General features: G+C 37.5%; 5 protein-coding genes across 5 annotated transcripts; 3 read left to right on the top strand and 2 right to left on the bottom strand.

Moving 5' to 3' along the window:
* Nucleotides 1-217: 217 nt before the first annotated feature.
* RHIMIDRAFT_221822 (putative class V myosin) lies at nucleotides 218-6,282 on the top strand. Its single transcript, XM_023607445.1, has 12 exons — nucleotides 218-576; nucleotides 631-763; nucleotides 827-1,192; nucleotides 1,249-1,448; nucleotides 1,505-2,245; nucleotides 2,301-2,582; nucleotides 2,642-3,338; nucleotides 3,412-3,499; nucleotides 3,562-4,771; nucleotides 4,825-5,344; nucleotides 5,397-5,782; nucleotides 5,846-6,282. The coding sequence occupies exons 1-12, from the start codon at nucleotides 415-417 to the stop codon at nucleotides 5,909-5,911; spliced, it is 4,851 nt and encodes a 1,616-aa protein (XP_023471284.1). The 5' UTR covers nucleotides 218-414; the 3' UTR covers nucleotides 5,912-6,282.
* A 3,730-nt stretch (nucleotides 6,283-10,012) lies between these two features.
* RHIMIDRAFT_233004 (uncharacterized protein) lies at nucleotides 10,013-10,251 on the top strand (the record flags this gene model as incomplete). Its single annotated transcript, XM_023607865.1, has 2 exons — nucleotides 10,013-10,174; nucleotides 10,234-10,251. 2 exons carry the CDS (start codon nucleotides 10,013-10,015, stop codon nucleotides 10,249-10,251), a joined length of 180 nt encoding a protein of 59 aa, XP_023471283.1.
* Nucleotides 10,252-10,927: 676 nt separating this feature from the next.
* Nucleotides 10,928-12,220, bottom strand: RHIMIDRAFT_233003 (uncharacterized protein; the record flags this gene model as incomplete). Its single annotated transcript, XM_023607864.1, has 3 exons — nucleotides 10,928-11,128; nucleotides 11,185-11,232; nucleotides 12,173-12,220. The coding sequence occupies 3 exons, from the start codon at nucleotides 12,218-12,220 to the stop codon at nucleotides 10,928-10,930; spliced, it is 297 nt and encodes a 98-aa protein (XP_023471282.1).
* Nucleotides 12,221-12,474: 254 nt separating this feature from the next.
* RHIMIDRAFT_243625 (uncharacterized protein) lies at nucleotides 12,475-13,650 on the top strand (the record flags this gene model as incomplete). Its single annotated transcript, XM_023609965.1, has 1 exon — nucleotides 12,475-13,650. The coding sequence occupies one exon, from the start codon at nucleotides 12,475-12,477 to the stop codon at nucleotides 13,648-13,650; it is 1,176 nt and encodes a 391-aa protein (XP_023471281.1).
* A 78-nt stretch (nucleotides 13,651-13,728) lies between these two features.
* On the bottom strand, nucleotides 13,729-14,239 carry RHIMIDRAFT_9273 (uncharacterized protein). Its single transcript, XM_023615884.1, has 3 exons — nucleotides 14,098-14,239; nucleotides 13,888-14,050; nucleotides 13,729-13,836 (listed from the first exon to the last, which is right to left on the bottom strand). Exons 1-3 carry the CDS (start codon nucleotides 14,221-14,223, stop codon nucleotides 13,808-13,810), a joined length of 318 nt encoding a protein of 105 aa, XP_023471280.1. The 5' UTR covers nucleotides 14,224-14,239; the 3' UTR covers nucleotides 13,729-13,807.
* Nucleotides 14,240-14,844: the final 605 nt, after the last annotated feature.

Raw genomic sequence — 14,844 nt, 5'->3', positions numbered from 1 at the left:
TAAAATGGATGTAAGATTATGTAACTCTATAATGATTCGTATCAAATACTTAAATCACTAAGAACATATGTTACGCTTCAACTTTACACAGATATTCTTATCAACCGTGTCTATGGGGGACGAAAGGGTAAATGTCTATATGGATGAACAAGAAGAAGACGTGCTCTTTGACGTGACGCAAGAATAGTCTAGTTTCTCATTCTGAAACGGTATATATCCTTCCTTGTTGGCTTATCCTCTGGTGTATTGACCAAGTGATACAGAATAGAGGTTTTGAGACTCCACCCTATAAACACCCTTTTCTACAGTTGTCTTTAAAGTTAAAATGTAAATCACGCGCTTCATTTTCATTGAACTATTCCCGTACCTTTTTTTTATTTTTATTTTTCTTATTTTTAACTTTTAAAGGTTGGCATGGCAACTAACATTCGGCAGTCAGTCGAGGTTTATACCCCAGGAACGAAGGCCTGGTTTGCAGATGACAGAGAAGCTTGGGTTTCTACAACATGCATCTCGAGTACAGTTACAAGTGATTCAAAAGTTAAGATTGTGTTTGAAAGTGATGCTGACGGAAGTGTAATATAACAACACTAATATTTAATATAAGCGTCGTTCTAATTTTTACTTCAGGAATATGTATTTGAGTCTACTTTGGCAGAGCTGGAAAAGACAGGAGGATCGAGCTTACCACCGCTTCGTAACCCTCCAAAGATGGAGTATACAGACGACTTGACAAACCTGAGTTATTTAAATGAACCAGCTGGTAATACAAAAACAAAACAAAACTAAAAAATGACATTTGTTAAACATCCATGTACCTTTCCAGTCTTGAATACAATCCGGACTCGATATATGCAAAGGTTGATCTACACATACTCTGGTATTGTCCTGATTGCAGTAAATCCATTCGACAGGGTTGCCCTTTATGATCCGGATATTGTACAACAGTATTCTGGAAGGAGACGAGGTGAACTCGAGCCACATTTGTTTGCTATTGCCGAAGATGCCTATCGTTGCATGATACGTGAACAAATGAACCAAACGATTGTTGTATCGGGTGAAAGTGGTGCTGGTAAAACTGTGAGTGCTAAATACATCATGCGCTACTTTGCCACTGCAGATGATCAAGAAAGTATGGGTAAGAAACAAAAGTCCGGCGGAGGAATGACAGAAGTAGAAGAACAGATATTGGGTAAGTCAGGATATAATCACATGTGTGTCAAGAGGCTAAGTTTGATCTCTCTGCAGCTACCAACCCTATTATGGAAGCATTCGGTAATGCCAAAACAACACGAAATGACAACTCGTCTCGATTTGGTAAATACATCGAGATTCAGTTTGATGATGCTGCCAATATTGTGGGGGCAAAGATTAGGACGTATTTACTAGAGCGTTCACGTCTTATTTATCAACCTGAGACAGAAAGAAATTATCATATTTTTTATCAGGTAAACAAAAAAAGGAGGTGAATATATGTTTATAACTCATATGTGTACATATGTAGCTTTGTGCAGGTATACCATTGTCAGAGAAAAAAGAGTTTGAACTGGGCGATTATACTCAATTTCACTACTTGAACCAAAGTGGAACTGGTGTGATACCCGGTGTAGATGATGCTGCTGAATTTGAAACAACTCAAAGAGCGCTATCTACGATTGGTTTATCAGTACAGCTACAGTGGAAGATATTTAGATTGTTGGCAGCTTTACTTCATATCGGTAACATTAAAATCACTGGACGTGGTGATGCTATGCTGGCAGAGGATGATCCTGCCTTGTTAACCGCCACTCGCTTATTGGGTATCAAAACCGCTGATTTTCGAAAATGGATCGTACGTAAACAGATCATCACTCGTTCTGAAAAGATCGTAACCAACCTAAGCCCTGCACAAGCCCATGTCGTGAAGGACTCTGTAGCTAAATATGTTTATGCAAATCTATTTGAATGGCTTGTTTCTGTTACAAACGAAAGTCTTTCCTGCTCAGATTCTAGCAAAGTTGCAAACTTTATTGGTGTCTTGGATATCTACGGCTTTGAACACTTCAAGAAGAACTCGTTTGAACAGTTCTGTATCAATTATGCTAATGAAAAGCTTCAGCAGCAGTTCAATCAACACGTCTTTAAGCTGGAACAAGAAGAGTATGTAAGGGAAAAGATCAACTGGACCTTTATTGAATTTAGCGACAATCAAAAATGTATTGAGCTGATTGAAGGAAAATTGGGTATTTTATCACTTTTGGATGAGGTAATGGGTAGTATATAGTCATACCCTTGTTTACAAACCATTTGTATGCATCTAGGAATCTCGTTTACCTTCAGGCTCAGATCAGGGATTTGTTCAAAAATTGTATACCAATTTTGATAGTCCTAACTACAAGACTTACTTCAAAAAACCTCGATTCTCTAACAGCGCTTTCACGATTGCGCATTATGCATTGGATGTTCAATATGAAGCTGAAAATTTTATTGACAAAAACAAGGACACAGTACCTGATGAGCATTTGGCCCTTTTACAAAATGCTGAGTTTGACTTTTTGAACGACGTCTTGGAAAAGGCAGCAGCTAATAATGCAGTCCCTCCGGTGAGTAGGATCTACGTATTCAAGCAACTATAGATCTCATCATTTATTTATATATTTAGCCTGAAAACAATAAGCGTATGAGCATGGTTGTTAGAAAACCAACGCTTGGATCTATTTTTAAAGCATCCTTGATCAATTTAATGGACACTATCGGAGGCACCAATGTTCATTATATTCGTTGTATTAAACCAAACGAAGCCAAGGTAGCATGGGAATTTGATCCAAATATGGTACTTTCTCAGCTTCGAGCATGTGGTGTACTGGAAACTATCCGTATCAGTTGTGCTGGTTATCCTTCCCGTTGGACCTTTGAAGAATTTGCAGATCGGTACTATGCCCTTGTTTCATCGAAGCATTGGGATCCCAAGGTCACCAAGCCAGATATTCGTCAGCTATGCTCAGTTATTTTGGAAGCATCTATTAAGGATGAGGACAAATACCAAGTAGGAACAACAAAGATCTTCTTCCGTGCTGGACAATTGGCTTATCTGGAAAAACTAAGAGCAGATCGCTTCAACGAATGCGCTATCATTTTGCAAAAGCATATGAAGAGATATATTTATCACATGCGTTACATTCGTATGAAGGAATTGACTATTCGGATTCAATGTGTTGCACGTCGTAAGGTGGCCTCAGCTAAAATACAACAACTTCGAGAAGAAAAGGCAGCGATCACCATTCAGAAAAATTGGAAAAGATACATCGCTCGAAAGCAATACTTTTCTAAGAAAATATTTGTTCTTAAGCTTCAAACCGGTAAGATGTTAGATTGTGTTACCTTCCAACTTTGACTTGTTTAATTCATACATTTATTTTCCTTTTATTGTAGCTTGCAGAACTAAATTGGCAAGACGCAACTTCCAATCTCTGCGAGAGAACCACGCTGCCATTCAAATTCAAAAACTTGTTAGAGGCTGGTGAGTTACGTGATAACTATATAAAACTCTCCTGTCTTATATTTCTTTTTTTCGTAACATAGGTTTGCCAGAAGGAAGTATAAGGCTCAAAGAGAATTTATCATTCATTTCCAATCCATCATTCGTCGCAATATTGCTCGTAAACAATTATTAGGCCTCCGCGCTGAAGCAAGATCAGTCAGTCACTTTAAGGAAGTATCATATGCTCTTGAAAACAAGGTCGTTGAATTGACACAGACACTGAGAACAGTTCAGCATGAGAATAAGGTAATGAATGACCGCGCTGTTCAGCTTGAAGCACAGATCAGAACTTGGACAGATAAATATGAGAAAATGGAGCGCAAAGCCAAGAATTTAGAAGAAGAGCTTCAAAAGCCAACTGTTCCCAAGGAAACTCACGATACACTTCAATCTGAGTTTAACAGTCTTCATCATGAGCATCGCCAAGCGCTAGAAAAGATCAAGAACCAAGACCGCGAACTGAATGCTGTTAAATCTCAGCTTGAAAGCGAGAAGACAGAAAATGAGAAACTTCGCAAGTCGCTAGAGGAGGCTGATGAACGGGCCAAGAACGTGACAGACGAAGCTGAAGTAGCCGAGCTTCGTAGCCAAATTGCTGCATTAAAGGCACAATTATCACAAGCACTCAATACTTCTCGTCGTCAAGGATCATCGACTGCTCTACGTGCTGTTTCACCTGCTCCCGGTATGCGTAACGCTTCTCCTGCACCTTATTTGTCAGTAGATTCCGAGTCTGCTGGAATGCGACAGAGAAGCAAATCACCTGCTGGCGTCTATGCAAATGTATCTCATCCTGTTGCTTCCGCTACAACCAATTCTCCTCCTACACCAGCAATGAGAAGACCACGCAGAAACAGCTCTGCGGATATGCTAAACAGCAGGCTAAAAAATTCCCTTGAAACGATTCGTCAGAATGAAAAACATCCTCGACCTACGTCCATTGATAACATTGGATCTATTGCAGGCATGAAAGCCGGTGGACTCTCTGGCGCCATCGATGAAAGCCCAGAAGAAGAAATACATGCCTTGTTACGTAGTGAGGATAGCTTACAGGAAGAAATTCTTCAAGGTCTCATTCGGTCTGTTAAGATGCCTTTACCTACTTTACAAAACCCTCCTTCCAAGAAAGAAATATTATTCCCCGCTCATACAATCAGTCTATGTGTAAGCGAAATGTGGCGATTGGGATACATTCAGCAATCAGAGAGACTTTTGTTTGATGTTATGGACACAATACAAAAGCAATTCATGGTATATATTAAAATATGTTGATTACTAACATACTTATCCTTTTTCTTTAATAGAGCTTTACTGATGAAGATGCAGTCGTTCCTTGCACATTCTGGCTAACCAATGTTCATGAGCTATTGTCATTGATTTGCATTGCACATCAAGAAATTGAACAAGGATTTTACCATGATAAGCGTAAAGCAGCAAACAGAAATGATTTCAATAAGTTAGTGGAAACAGTCAAGTTCGAAATTCAATGCTTAGAGGATAATATCTACCATGCCTGGATGAAGGAGATCAAGAAGCATCTTAGCAAAATGGTTATTCCAGCAGTAGTTGAAGGACAATCCCTGCCTGGGTTCATTACAAGTGACTCTGGTAGATTCTTCAACAAATTATTAACCGGTTCATCTCAGCCGATGTATTCAATGGACGATCTGCTCAATTTCATGAACAAGATATGGCGTGCCATGAAATGCTATTATATTGAGCAATCTGTAGCTGCACAAGCATTGACAGAATTATTAAAGCTTATTGGTGTAACAGCATTCAACGATTTATTGATGAGAAAAAACTTTTGCTCATGGAAGAGAGGTAAGCAAGATATATTGTGCATGCAACGCACCTGACCATTCAAATTTATTAGCTATGCAAATTCAATACAATATTACGCGTATTGAAGAATGGTGCAAGAGCCACGATATTCCTGAAGGTGCTCTTCAACTAGAACACTTGATGCAAACCACCAAGTTACTCCAATTCAAAAAAGCAACTTTGGAAGATATTGAAAATATCTATGAAGTTTGTTGGATATTGACACCTACTCAGATACAGAAGCTCATTTCACAGTATCATATTGCTGATTATGAGAATCCTATCAAGCCAGAGATACTTCGGGCCGTGGCTGCTCATGTTACAGGAGATAAGAGCGATGCGTTATTATTGGATGCCGTATCGATCGAAAATACGTCAAATCCATTTGAAATACCTGGACCACGAGATACAAAGCCTGAGGTCTACTTACCTTCTTGGGTAAATATATAAAGTAATGCTTTTAAAAAACCTGTCATCTTTAACTCTTTAATCTACATATAGCTAAATTTGAAACGACTTCGCCGATTAGTTACACTTATTCAACAGACAGAAGAAACTGCTCAATAAGAATATCACGTCTTTTATTCCCTTTTATTAATAAATTATATACATATAAGCGATTATTTAATAGTTATGGCCCTTTTATTTGCTCAATATATATTACCTTACCAAGCAAAAGCATGTAAAATGCAAGCTCTCTTTCCTAATTCACTTATCTGTTTCTATATGTTGAACAAACCAAAGAAAGGAAGAGGGATTCCGATTAAATGATTGTGGATTTAATGATTTTTTCCACGATCAACGCACTGAAGTGGTAAAGTCATACTGATATCTTTGATGCATTCTTTTCTTTTCCTTTACCAAAATGTTGATTTTAGTAGACAGTGGCTATTCTAATTCAATCATTTCATTTAAAAGAAAAAGGTATTTTTGTAAACTGATTTCAATTTTGATGTATCTCATAATCGTAGTTTCTATTTTTATCTGAGACAACGCTTGATTTCTGTTGTGCTTACAAGTAAAACATCCATGGCAAAATTAATTGTAAAATCGACAAAGCAAATGTTATTACAATAATCTCATTATCAAAATAGAAATAGCGCAAGAAATTCTTCGAGACAGTTTTATTGTCTGAAAAGATGCTAAGACAAAAAGGTAAAATATATATAATGATTGTGAACAAGGAATTGAGGTCAGTCTAAATACTTTTTTTTTTTTTTTTTGTAGCGGATTGATGCATCAGAGATGAGGTGAGAAAAAAAAACATGTCTCAGTTTTCTTTTTGATACAATTACAGTTCTTGATCCTTGTTATTGATAAGACTCTAATAAGAGACAGAGTGAAGACTACATAAATGAACAGTATCTGAGCTACCATGGCTTTGATCAAACCCATATCTATTCTACCCTTGATATCATTTATGCAAAGGCTCTAATACATGAAGATCGTGCCATTCCTTCTTGCGTAAGTCAATCGTATATCATAGATAAACTTTGTTCGGAAAAGTATGCTGTCTTGGCTTTACTACATAATTTATAATATACTATGTTTAACTTACAACAGCTACACTTGATCAACTAAACAACATCATTCGTTACTGCAGTGATAAACTGCTCTGTCATCACATTGTTCCCCTCTAAGGCTTATTGAGTTACTCTTCTACTAGTTTATCTCCTTATAAGGCTTATTTTTATCCGTTTCATGAATTTATGTGTTCATATTCTTTTTCATGGTTATAAAAATCACTTTTCTCATCGTCCAATAAATCACATATTTGATAATGCCTCTCATTTATGATGCATGAGTGCCCATGCCAATAAAGTCATTAAGTGAAGTATTTCACGTACCTTAGGAACCCATCTGTTTCGAGCGCCATTTGAAATAGTTTATGCAGACTTAGAAGATCCATTACTTTACTATAAAAATGAATGCATAGTCATTAAATCTATCACAATCATAACCGTCGCTAATGCTAGCCTACATTTTACAAGCAGGAGGGAAACTGATAAGGATATAACAACAAGGAATAGAGGATAAACATTTTACCCTTTTTTCATGTGCACTAAAAATAAAAACAAAAACATTACAAACTCTTATGTTTTCCTAAGTCAGCAACTCAATCACCTACTTTTCATGCCTGATAAACAGGTTTTGTTACATGAAGGCTAGGACAATTTGATTTTGGTTCTTTTTAGCGAAAAATAATAATTCATTATTACTTTTATGAGACAAGCCAGAATGGCTAATCAAATAGATCAATCACAATTGACTTTCTTTCTTTGATTGACAAATAACAGCTGTAATGGAATCAATTGCATATTTTCCACAGAATCGACAGGCTAGTGCTTTTTGAGAAAAGCCTTATTTTTTTGTTTACTATCAGCTACATTTTTAAAGGATGCCGTCCCCCACAACTTTTTCCCTTGTACATTTAATTCTCGCCTTACTTTTTTTTTTTACCCATTCTTATAGAAAACAGCCAGAAAATAAAAAAACATATATTGAAAATGAGAAAGTGAAGCAATCATAATGAAAAAAAAAAAAAATACATGTGTGTGTGTGAGGTTAGCCTTATGTAAACAAGTGGCCTTACAAAAGAAAAGAGCTCGTGAAAAAATCACGCGAAAAAAAAGGGGGGAGGTGTTCAGATGCTTGGATGTGTTCTAATATGGAAGAGATAGAGGATGAGTTATTTACTTATTCATACACTATTGGAAAAAGGAGGAATGTGTCATTTATTTTCAGCCTAAACAACATGATTCACGTAAACAAAAAACTATAAAAGAGGCTATCATTCTTGTCCCTCTTCCTTTTTTTTTTCTTCATTCTTTATCACTTTTAAATATTCTCCCATGCTTTTATTATTCCTTATATTGAAAAAGGCACAATATCATTTGAGAGCGATCTCAAGGTACATATAACTAATGTCATCGTTTAGAAAATACACTTTTGCTGACTCTATTTCATGGTTTCTTATGCATCTTACTTTATCATAATGACCTCTCACGGGGGGAAGCATTAAAGAAATTTCCGCTACTCGCTAATGCTCAAATGGCTACTCATGCTTGCTACTGTTTATCAATACACTCAAACGATCAAACAATCAAATACTCAAACAAATGCTCAAACACCTACTCATGCTTATCAAATGCTTATCAAGTCTCTAGAAAACCAGTGAACGCCTATTCATGCTATCAATACCTCCAAATGATCATCAGTGCCTGAAAATGCTAGTAAATGCCTGACCCATGCTTATCAACATCGGAAAGTCCCTAGAGAATTTTGCTCATGTCTATCAATGTCTGCTGCTAATGAATACTACTTTGGAGCAACTACATATTCAAGTCCTGAAGCCACAAGAAACGTAATCAATTAACCTAATTTGCCACTATCTGCCAAACTCTATCAAACGCTGTTATAAGAAAAGGAGAAGAAAACAAAAAACTAACCAGACAGGTCGCTGCTTCTCTACGCTGGATCACCCCGAGATGCTCCTATTGTTATGGCTCTGCCTCTACAGCTGATGAATGGCTCGTAAACTCTCCCTTACTGCTGAGCTCGATGGTTGCGACGCTCCAAAGGTTCAATATTCCGATGTCTCCACGGTCATCACTCCTTTCGAAACGCTTTGACCTAGGTACGTAGAAACGCACTCTTTGTACGTTGAAGCACCTCTTTCGTTGAATTTACCGTGGTATGGTTTTGAAATTGGTCTTTGATTTTGAGTCTTGAGTACTTTTTATTCACGGAGGGTTTACACCGTGTAGTCTTCTGGAATGCAGTCTATGGTTCTAGTCATCTTGGGTTTGAAAGCTAGCGATAATGTGGCCTTCTGGACTTATGGAAAGAAAAAAAAGAAAAATCTCTACCTATTCAAAACTTTCTCTCTTTGGAAATCAAACTATTGCTTACTTAAATAAAAACTTCATTTTGTTACTCCCACACTTGACTTGTTGTTCTTTAATATTTAATATGATTACTTTCATATTAATTCGGTGCATCCTCAAGTGCACAGCGTTTACTCAAGAAAAGTGTCTTTTTAATTATAGTTCTTTGGCACACACCCCAAGCCCTATTATGTACCCTCATCAATTTAGTTTTTGTTTTAGATCGGTGTTTCTTTAGCCCTATGAGATCTCATGCTTGCCACTGTCTGTTAGAAACGAAGCTATCCTTTTAGTGACTAATGGAGTACCTGTAACAAGTGACTAGCTGCAAAGCAAGTATGATGAGGGAATCAATATCTTGGGATTGATCGGGTTTAAGGTCTTTGTATAGATGAGTTAGCAGAAGAGCTACATTGACAAAAAGAGAAAAGAGAAAAGGGGAGCAGAGGTGATAATGAAGGAAATAGAGCCATAAATCTGGGATACTTCCAATAAGTAGTTTCTACAGCCATGTTATCAGCGGTGTCACCCTTTTGCAGTGCAGAATAATCAGTTGTAGATAGTACAGATCTTGAATGACTAAGGTTCTTCTGAGTGACGGACAGAAAGCCTTGACATATGCAATGGGCGCGGTGAGGAAGCAGAGGAGCATCGAATCCTACAAAAGAGAAAATTAGGTGTATAAATACATGTCGAATGTACTGTGACTTTTAGTAAACACTTATTTTTATGTAAAACCCTTTTGACATTTCTTGCTCTCTTTTGTTCTAAATTGCAAACAATGAGCAAATCTACTGGTGTTCGCTTACTAGCTAATGGTGTTGCCTCTTGTTCAGCACAGGCTTCAATTTACGGAAAATGTATTGCTGCTAATTATCAAGGTGTCACCAAAGACATGTGTCAAAAGGAATTTCAAGCATTTAAGCAATGTGTTCAACTAGCTGTAAGCTATTAAATTACATGTGCGTGTATGTTTACTAATAGTGCTTGTTTGTAAAAAAGGTAAAGAGGAAATGGTAATTTTTCTATTTATATACGCAAATAAAGAGAAAAAGGAAGAGTAGAGTGTAGTATCATTAAACAACAAAACTATGCGCGTCATAACAAGAAGTCATTGCTTATATTTTGCTTCAATACATTTTACTAAAAGAAAGAAAACAAGAATTAAGTTCAAAGTAATACACGCCTTTAATCAAAATAAAGACTCACAATCAGAAAAAGAAGTATGGCTGGGGGTAGTGTTTATTGTGTACAAGTAAAAAAAGAAAAGAGAGAATATATACATATATAACTTTATGTGGTCAGTAAGTTTGAAAATCGATCTTTCTTGACGACACGAACTCAACGAGGATTCATTTAGCAAAGCTCAAACAAGAGCTTCGATTGAACTTTGACTTTCATAGTGATTCCGCTGAGCAATTTGCCATCGCACATTTGCTTGACTGTCAGTGGTTGACACTTTATAATTTAAGTGCTCCTCAGAAGAAGTGCTAGCCACCATAGTCTTATAGTGCTCCTCCGGAAAGTTATAGGACATTTTAACATACTTGAGATTGTCGCTTACTGAAGGAGCTTTCAAGTATCTTGCCAGAGCACCATAAATTCCAGCTTACTTCTTGTTGAAGATGCAGAGACGTATCATAAACACGGCGCGGAGGCAAAGACCATAAAAGAGACATTGCTCCTGGATTTCAGTTTAGCCAGAAGCAATACCAGCAAATGGGAGTAAGTATTCCCTGGCCATGGTCGATTGAGGCGGCGTCTCATCTGTGCCTTGCTTCTCTTTGTAGTAATTACTGATATAATTGCAGAAGGCATGGAGATGATCTAAGACACATATTATCTTGTCCTTTTCTTTGTCACTTCGCTCTTGTAGGCGTTCGCCAGGTTGATGTACCTAAGTTAGAAAAAGTTAGTATGGACAAAAGTAATAAAGGTCTTATAAATACTTACATAACTGTGAGCGCCTTGTATCGCTCCAGTGTTTACAGTAGCTTCATACTTTAATTCATGGCGTATTTACCCAATAATGCCTAACCGTATGAAATTATTTTAAATCTATACTTTAAGAAAGAAGAATACAAAAAGACTGATCACAAAAGCTTGTTATTTTTATATAGCACGCCATGTTCAATTCTCATTGGCTGTGATTAATTCATACAATAATAACGAGTTCTCGACTTTGATGTTAACAAAGAGGTTATATAGAGACTCATCAGCAATCATTTGTATTCATTCTTTATTATTGTGACTATATCACACTTGGAATTGGTAGTAACATCTTTTTTCAGCGGGTAAGAGTCAGACTTGCTGATGTGCGCTTCATTACGCCCAAAACTTGAGAGCCTGCCATCTCCTTTTGCAAAAACTTGTTTATTGTGTGGCGAGATGAATATAGACTGATAATTTCATCTTCTTCAATTTTCATACCCCTTATTTTACTCTCAGGCGGCTTGGTGGTAGCAGAAATTGACTTGTAAGAGACAGTAGATACGTCGAAGACGGCTTATCTGAAGGAATTTTCTTTCTAGATGCACTAGAAGAAGCGTGTTTGACTCCAGTAAGCAACACTTTATTGATACAAAATGCTTTGGTTTTATAGTCCTTAGGCGCTTCTTTGCACTGAACGAGATTGAAGTCAATTGTATTATGTATTGGTTATTGGATAAACATCCATGGGTAGCAGAACGGGACAGTCAGGAACAGAGTAGATAGCACATTCGCCCTCCACAACCAATAGCGTTTACAAAAAAATTAATCAAATGCCATTAAATCACAGCCATCACTCAACTTCAACCGTTACGCAAGCTCTCAACAGCTGTGTTTCTCAGATATTGGCACCAGGTGTCTAAAATGTTTTAGCATCTTTGCAAGCTCGTTTCCTCACCCCAACATCATTAGAATATCCAAACATTGATATAAGCCATCCATATTCACTTACAAGCTCGTCGATGGTATCAAAAGTTGAAACTGATCCTGCGCTTTGCATTTTGAGCAACGTTGTTTGTTTGATATAGCTCCTGGATCTCTTCGTGTTCATTTTCATAATTCATAATTTCCAAAAGATTAATTCGTTAAGAAAGGCACAGATTCTCACTAATACAAGTCATAAGCTCTCAGCAGGACCACGACTTTACTTTTCAGAAACAGTGTGTACTTGACAGCAGGACTCAGATATTTATTGCCATGAAATCAAATTGCCTATTTTTTTTATTCTTCCGCTCTATTGCTATTGTTGTTGTCATGTTTAAACGATCGAGTTCGAATGTGTTAAATCTATCAAAAAGTAAATCCAAATCAACAAATGACCAATCTTCTCAAGATCGAACACAGCAACAATCAAATCCTTTTGCTGGTAGACGACAGCCGAGCCTTAACATCGTCAGTCAATACAAAAGAAAAGCACCGATGCCATTTACAGTAAATTCCGATGATGATTGGGGCGACTTTCAAGCAAGTAAATTTCAAAAACCAAAAGAAAAAGAAGAGAAGCCAGCATTTATAAAACCGGTCAAGAAGAGACGCCTGTTTGAGCCTTTTGGGCATGACACTAATGCTCGTGCCAAACTATTGATCGACACTGTATTTCGATCAACAGACGAAGCCAACAATGACATGGGCAAAGAAACCTGTCCTTATTGTGGAGATATACTCGAGCCAATGACGAATTCACTAAGACAGTATCTAGAGCAAAAGGAAACTAAGGATAGAGCACACGAACAGGAGCAGCTCGCTCGACTGAAACGAGAAAACGCACAGTCCTCGTTTGGAACGGCTGACTGGATTGTAGAGCAACGCCGTGTGTCAACAACCGATAAGCATGAATTCTGCAAATTACATCATATTGAACTTGTTGTCAAGAAACAAGGCAATGAAAGAGGCTACCCAGAAACAATAGATTTTAAGGGAATAGAGAAACGTATCCTGGGATTCAAATCTCAATTAGACGATGTGATAGATGGCAAGGTAAAAAGTAAATTTAAGGATATTGCCTTGGATGCATACGCTGAATTTGGTCAAAGTAAAGCAAGAAGCGCCGTAAATGTGCTCGTCCGACTTGAAAACTGCGTACCTGGTTATTACGGACCCAGAGGATCTACTACGATCACCGAGGTGCTATCCAAACTATACCTTCAATCCGGCATTCTCACCAAGGAATTGACGCAACCTCAACTGCCACTCGAATACATTCAGCAAGTACTCATGCCTGAAGCAGGTCTTCGGCTCATTCGACAAGACCTATTGAACAAATCCAGACGGGGTCACACTAGTATCTTTGATGCCCCTCCTATTCCTCCCAATTTGACAGAAACTGCAGAAAAGGTCATGGCAGAAAGTCGCGAATATGGAGCTGCAATATTTCCAGAGGCAGAAGATGAAAGTATCACAATAGAAGCTGATGACAGTGATGGCTGTTAATGAGGCCCCTTGTAATATAATCCTATATCTCCATCTCTTTGTAATATAAAATAGTGTGCAAAAAAAGTTGCTTTATTAACAAATCCATCACATTTCTGTTGCTGATGATGATGTATATTTATATTCCAAACGGCTACACTTTCCTTTATCTAATCATTTAATGGTGCTCAACGTTCTTGTGGTGCTCTATAAAATGAATGAGTATATGTGTGTATGTGTGTATGTGTAATGCCTTACTCAAGTGGAAGTGGTAATCAATAGTGTAACCAATAACGAAAACACCAAAGACAAGGTGAAGTAAAGGAGTAACAGAAGCGTTGTCACCGTCAATGTAACGAGCCTTGTAACGTCCCCAAGGACCAGAGGGCTTGGGAGCTTCAACAGTACCCTTAGGTAAGGTCTATCATGACGTTAGACAATGTTTTCAATTAAATTAAATGTTCTAACCTTGTAGAAGCTGACCAAACGAGTGATGGAGGCATCCTTGGAAGCACCAGAAACCTTGGTAGCAGCGGCTACATTAGGAGGAATGAGGGTCTTGGTGGAGTAGGCGCGACGGAAAATGGCGTTCATCTTTTGGTGTCTTTTTGGTAACAGTAAAAAAAAAGAAGCAGCCAAAAAATTCTTTTCAACCATTAAGCACCAGGGGGTTACCGGAGTTTTAATAATTCACGTCATCCAATCGTAGCTTGAATTTTAGGCGCAATGCACAAGCGGACTACATCCTACAAACCGCTTTTAATTGAGAATTTTGGTTTAGGAGCATGATAATACGATGGGAATGATATATCTTAATAGCTAAGGTTAAATTTAGCAAGCTCGATCTTATTCATTACAAGTTCATTTATCTTATTAGTATCCTCTTTGTCACCTGCCTCTAATTCATGCATTTAAATTAATCTCAATAAAAGCATACTTAATATCAACCTTGTGTCGATCATAATAAAAAGGGAAGGCAAGTGACACTATGTCTGAAGGAATTGATATCAAGAGCCCTACCAACAGCAGTAGCTACGGGAACACAAGAGTTACAGCTTGTTATGCAGTCACAACATTACAACTTTTGAATTAGCACAACCCCAAGGACTGTGATAAAAGTTAAGCAATCGACTCAGTGTTCATATCCGTAAACATTAAAAACAAACAAGCAGAAAAAATAAAATGCGAATGGAGCAATGATTTGTAAAAAAAAAA

The sequence above is a fragment of the Rhizopus microsporus genome, assembly GCF_002708625.1.
Source record: "Rhizopus microsporus ATCC 52813 unplaced genomic scaffold scaffold_1, whole genome shotgun sequence".
NCBI lineage: Eukaryota > Fungi > Mucoromycota > Mucoromycetes > Mucorales > Rhizopodaceae > Rhizopus > Rhizopus microsporus.
The sequence above is the reverse complement of the archived record's forward strand: the minus strand, read 5'-3'. Positions and strand labels throughout refer to the sequence as shown.

Bases quoted from the DNA above. Each gene is read 5' to 3' on its own strand.
- RHIMIDRAFT_9273 (XM_023615884.1), bottom strand. From the start codon at position 14,223: ATGAACGCCATTTTCCGTCGCGCCTACTCCACCAAGACCCTCATTCCT. The intron at 14,051-14,097 runs GTTAGAACATTT...ACGTCATGATAG, and splicing joins GTTTGGTCAGCTTCTACAAG to ACCTTACCTAAGGGTACTGT. The intron at 13,837-13,887 runs GTAAGGCATTAC...TTCATTTTATAG, and splicing joins TGATTACCACTTCCACTTGA to AGCACCACAAGAACGTTGAG.
- RHIMIDRAFT_221822 (XM_023607445.1), top strand. From the start codon at position 415: ATGGCAACTAACATTCGGCAGTCAGTCGAGGTTTATACCCCAGGAACG. The intron at 1,193-1,248 runs GTAAGTCAGGAT...ATCTCTCTGCAG, and splicing joins AGTAGAAGAACAGATATTGG to CTACCAACCCTATTATGGAA. The intron at 2,246-2,300 runs GTAATGGGTAGT...GTATGCATCTAG, and splicing joins TTTTATCACTTTTGGATGAG to GAATCTCGTTTACCTTCAGG.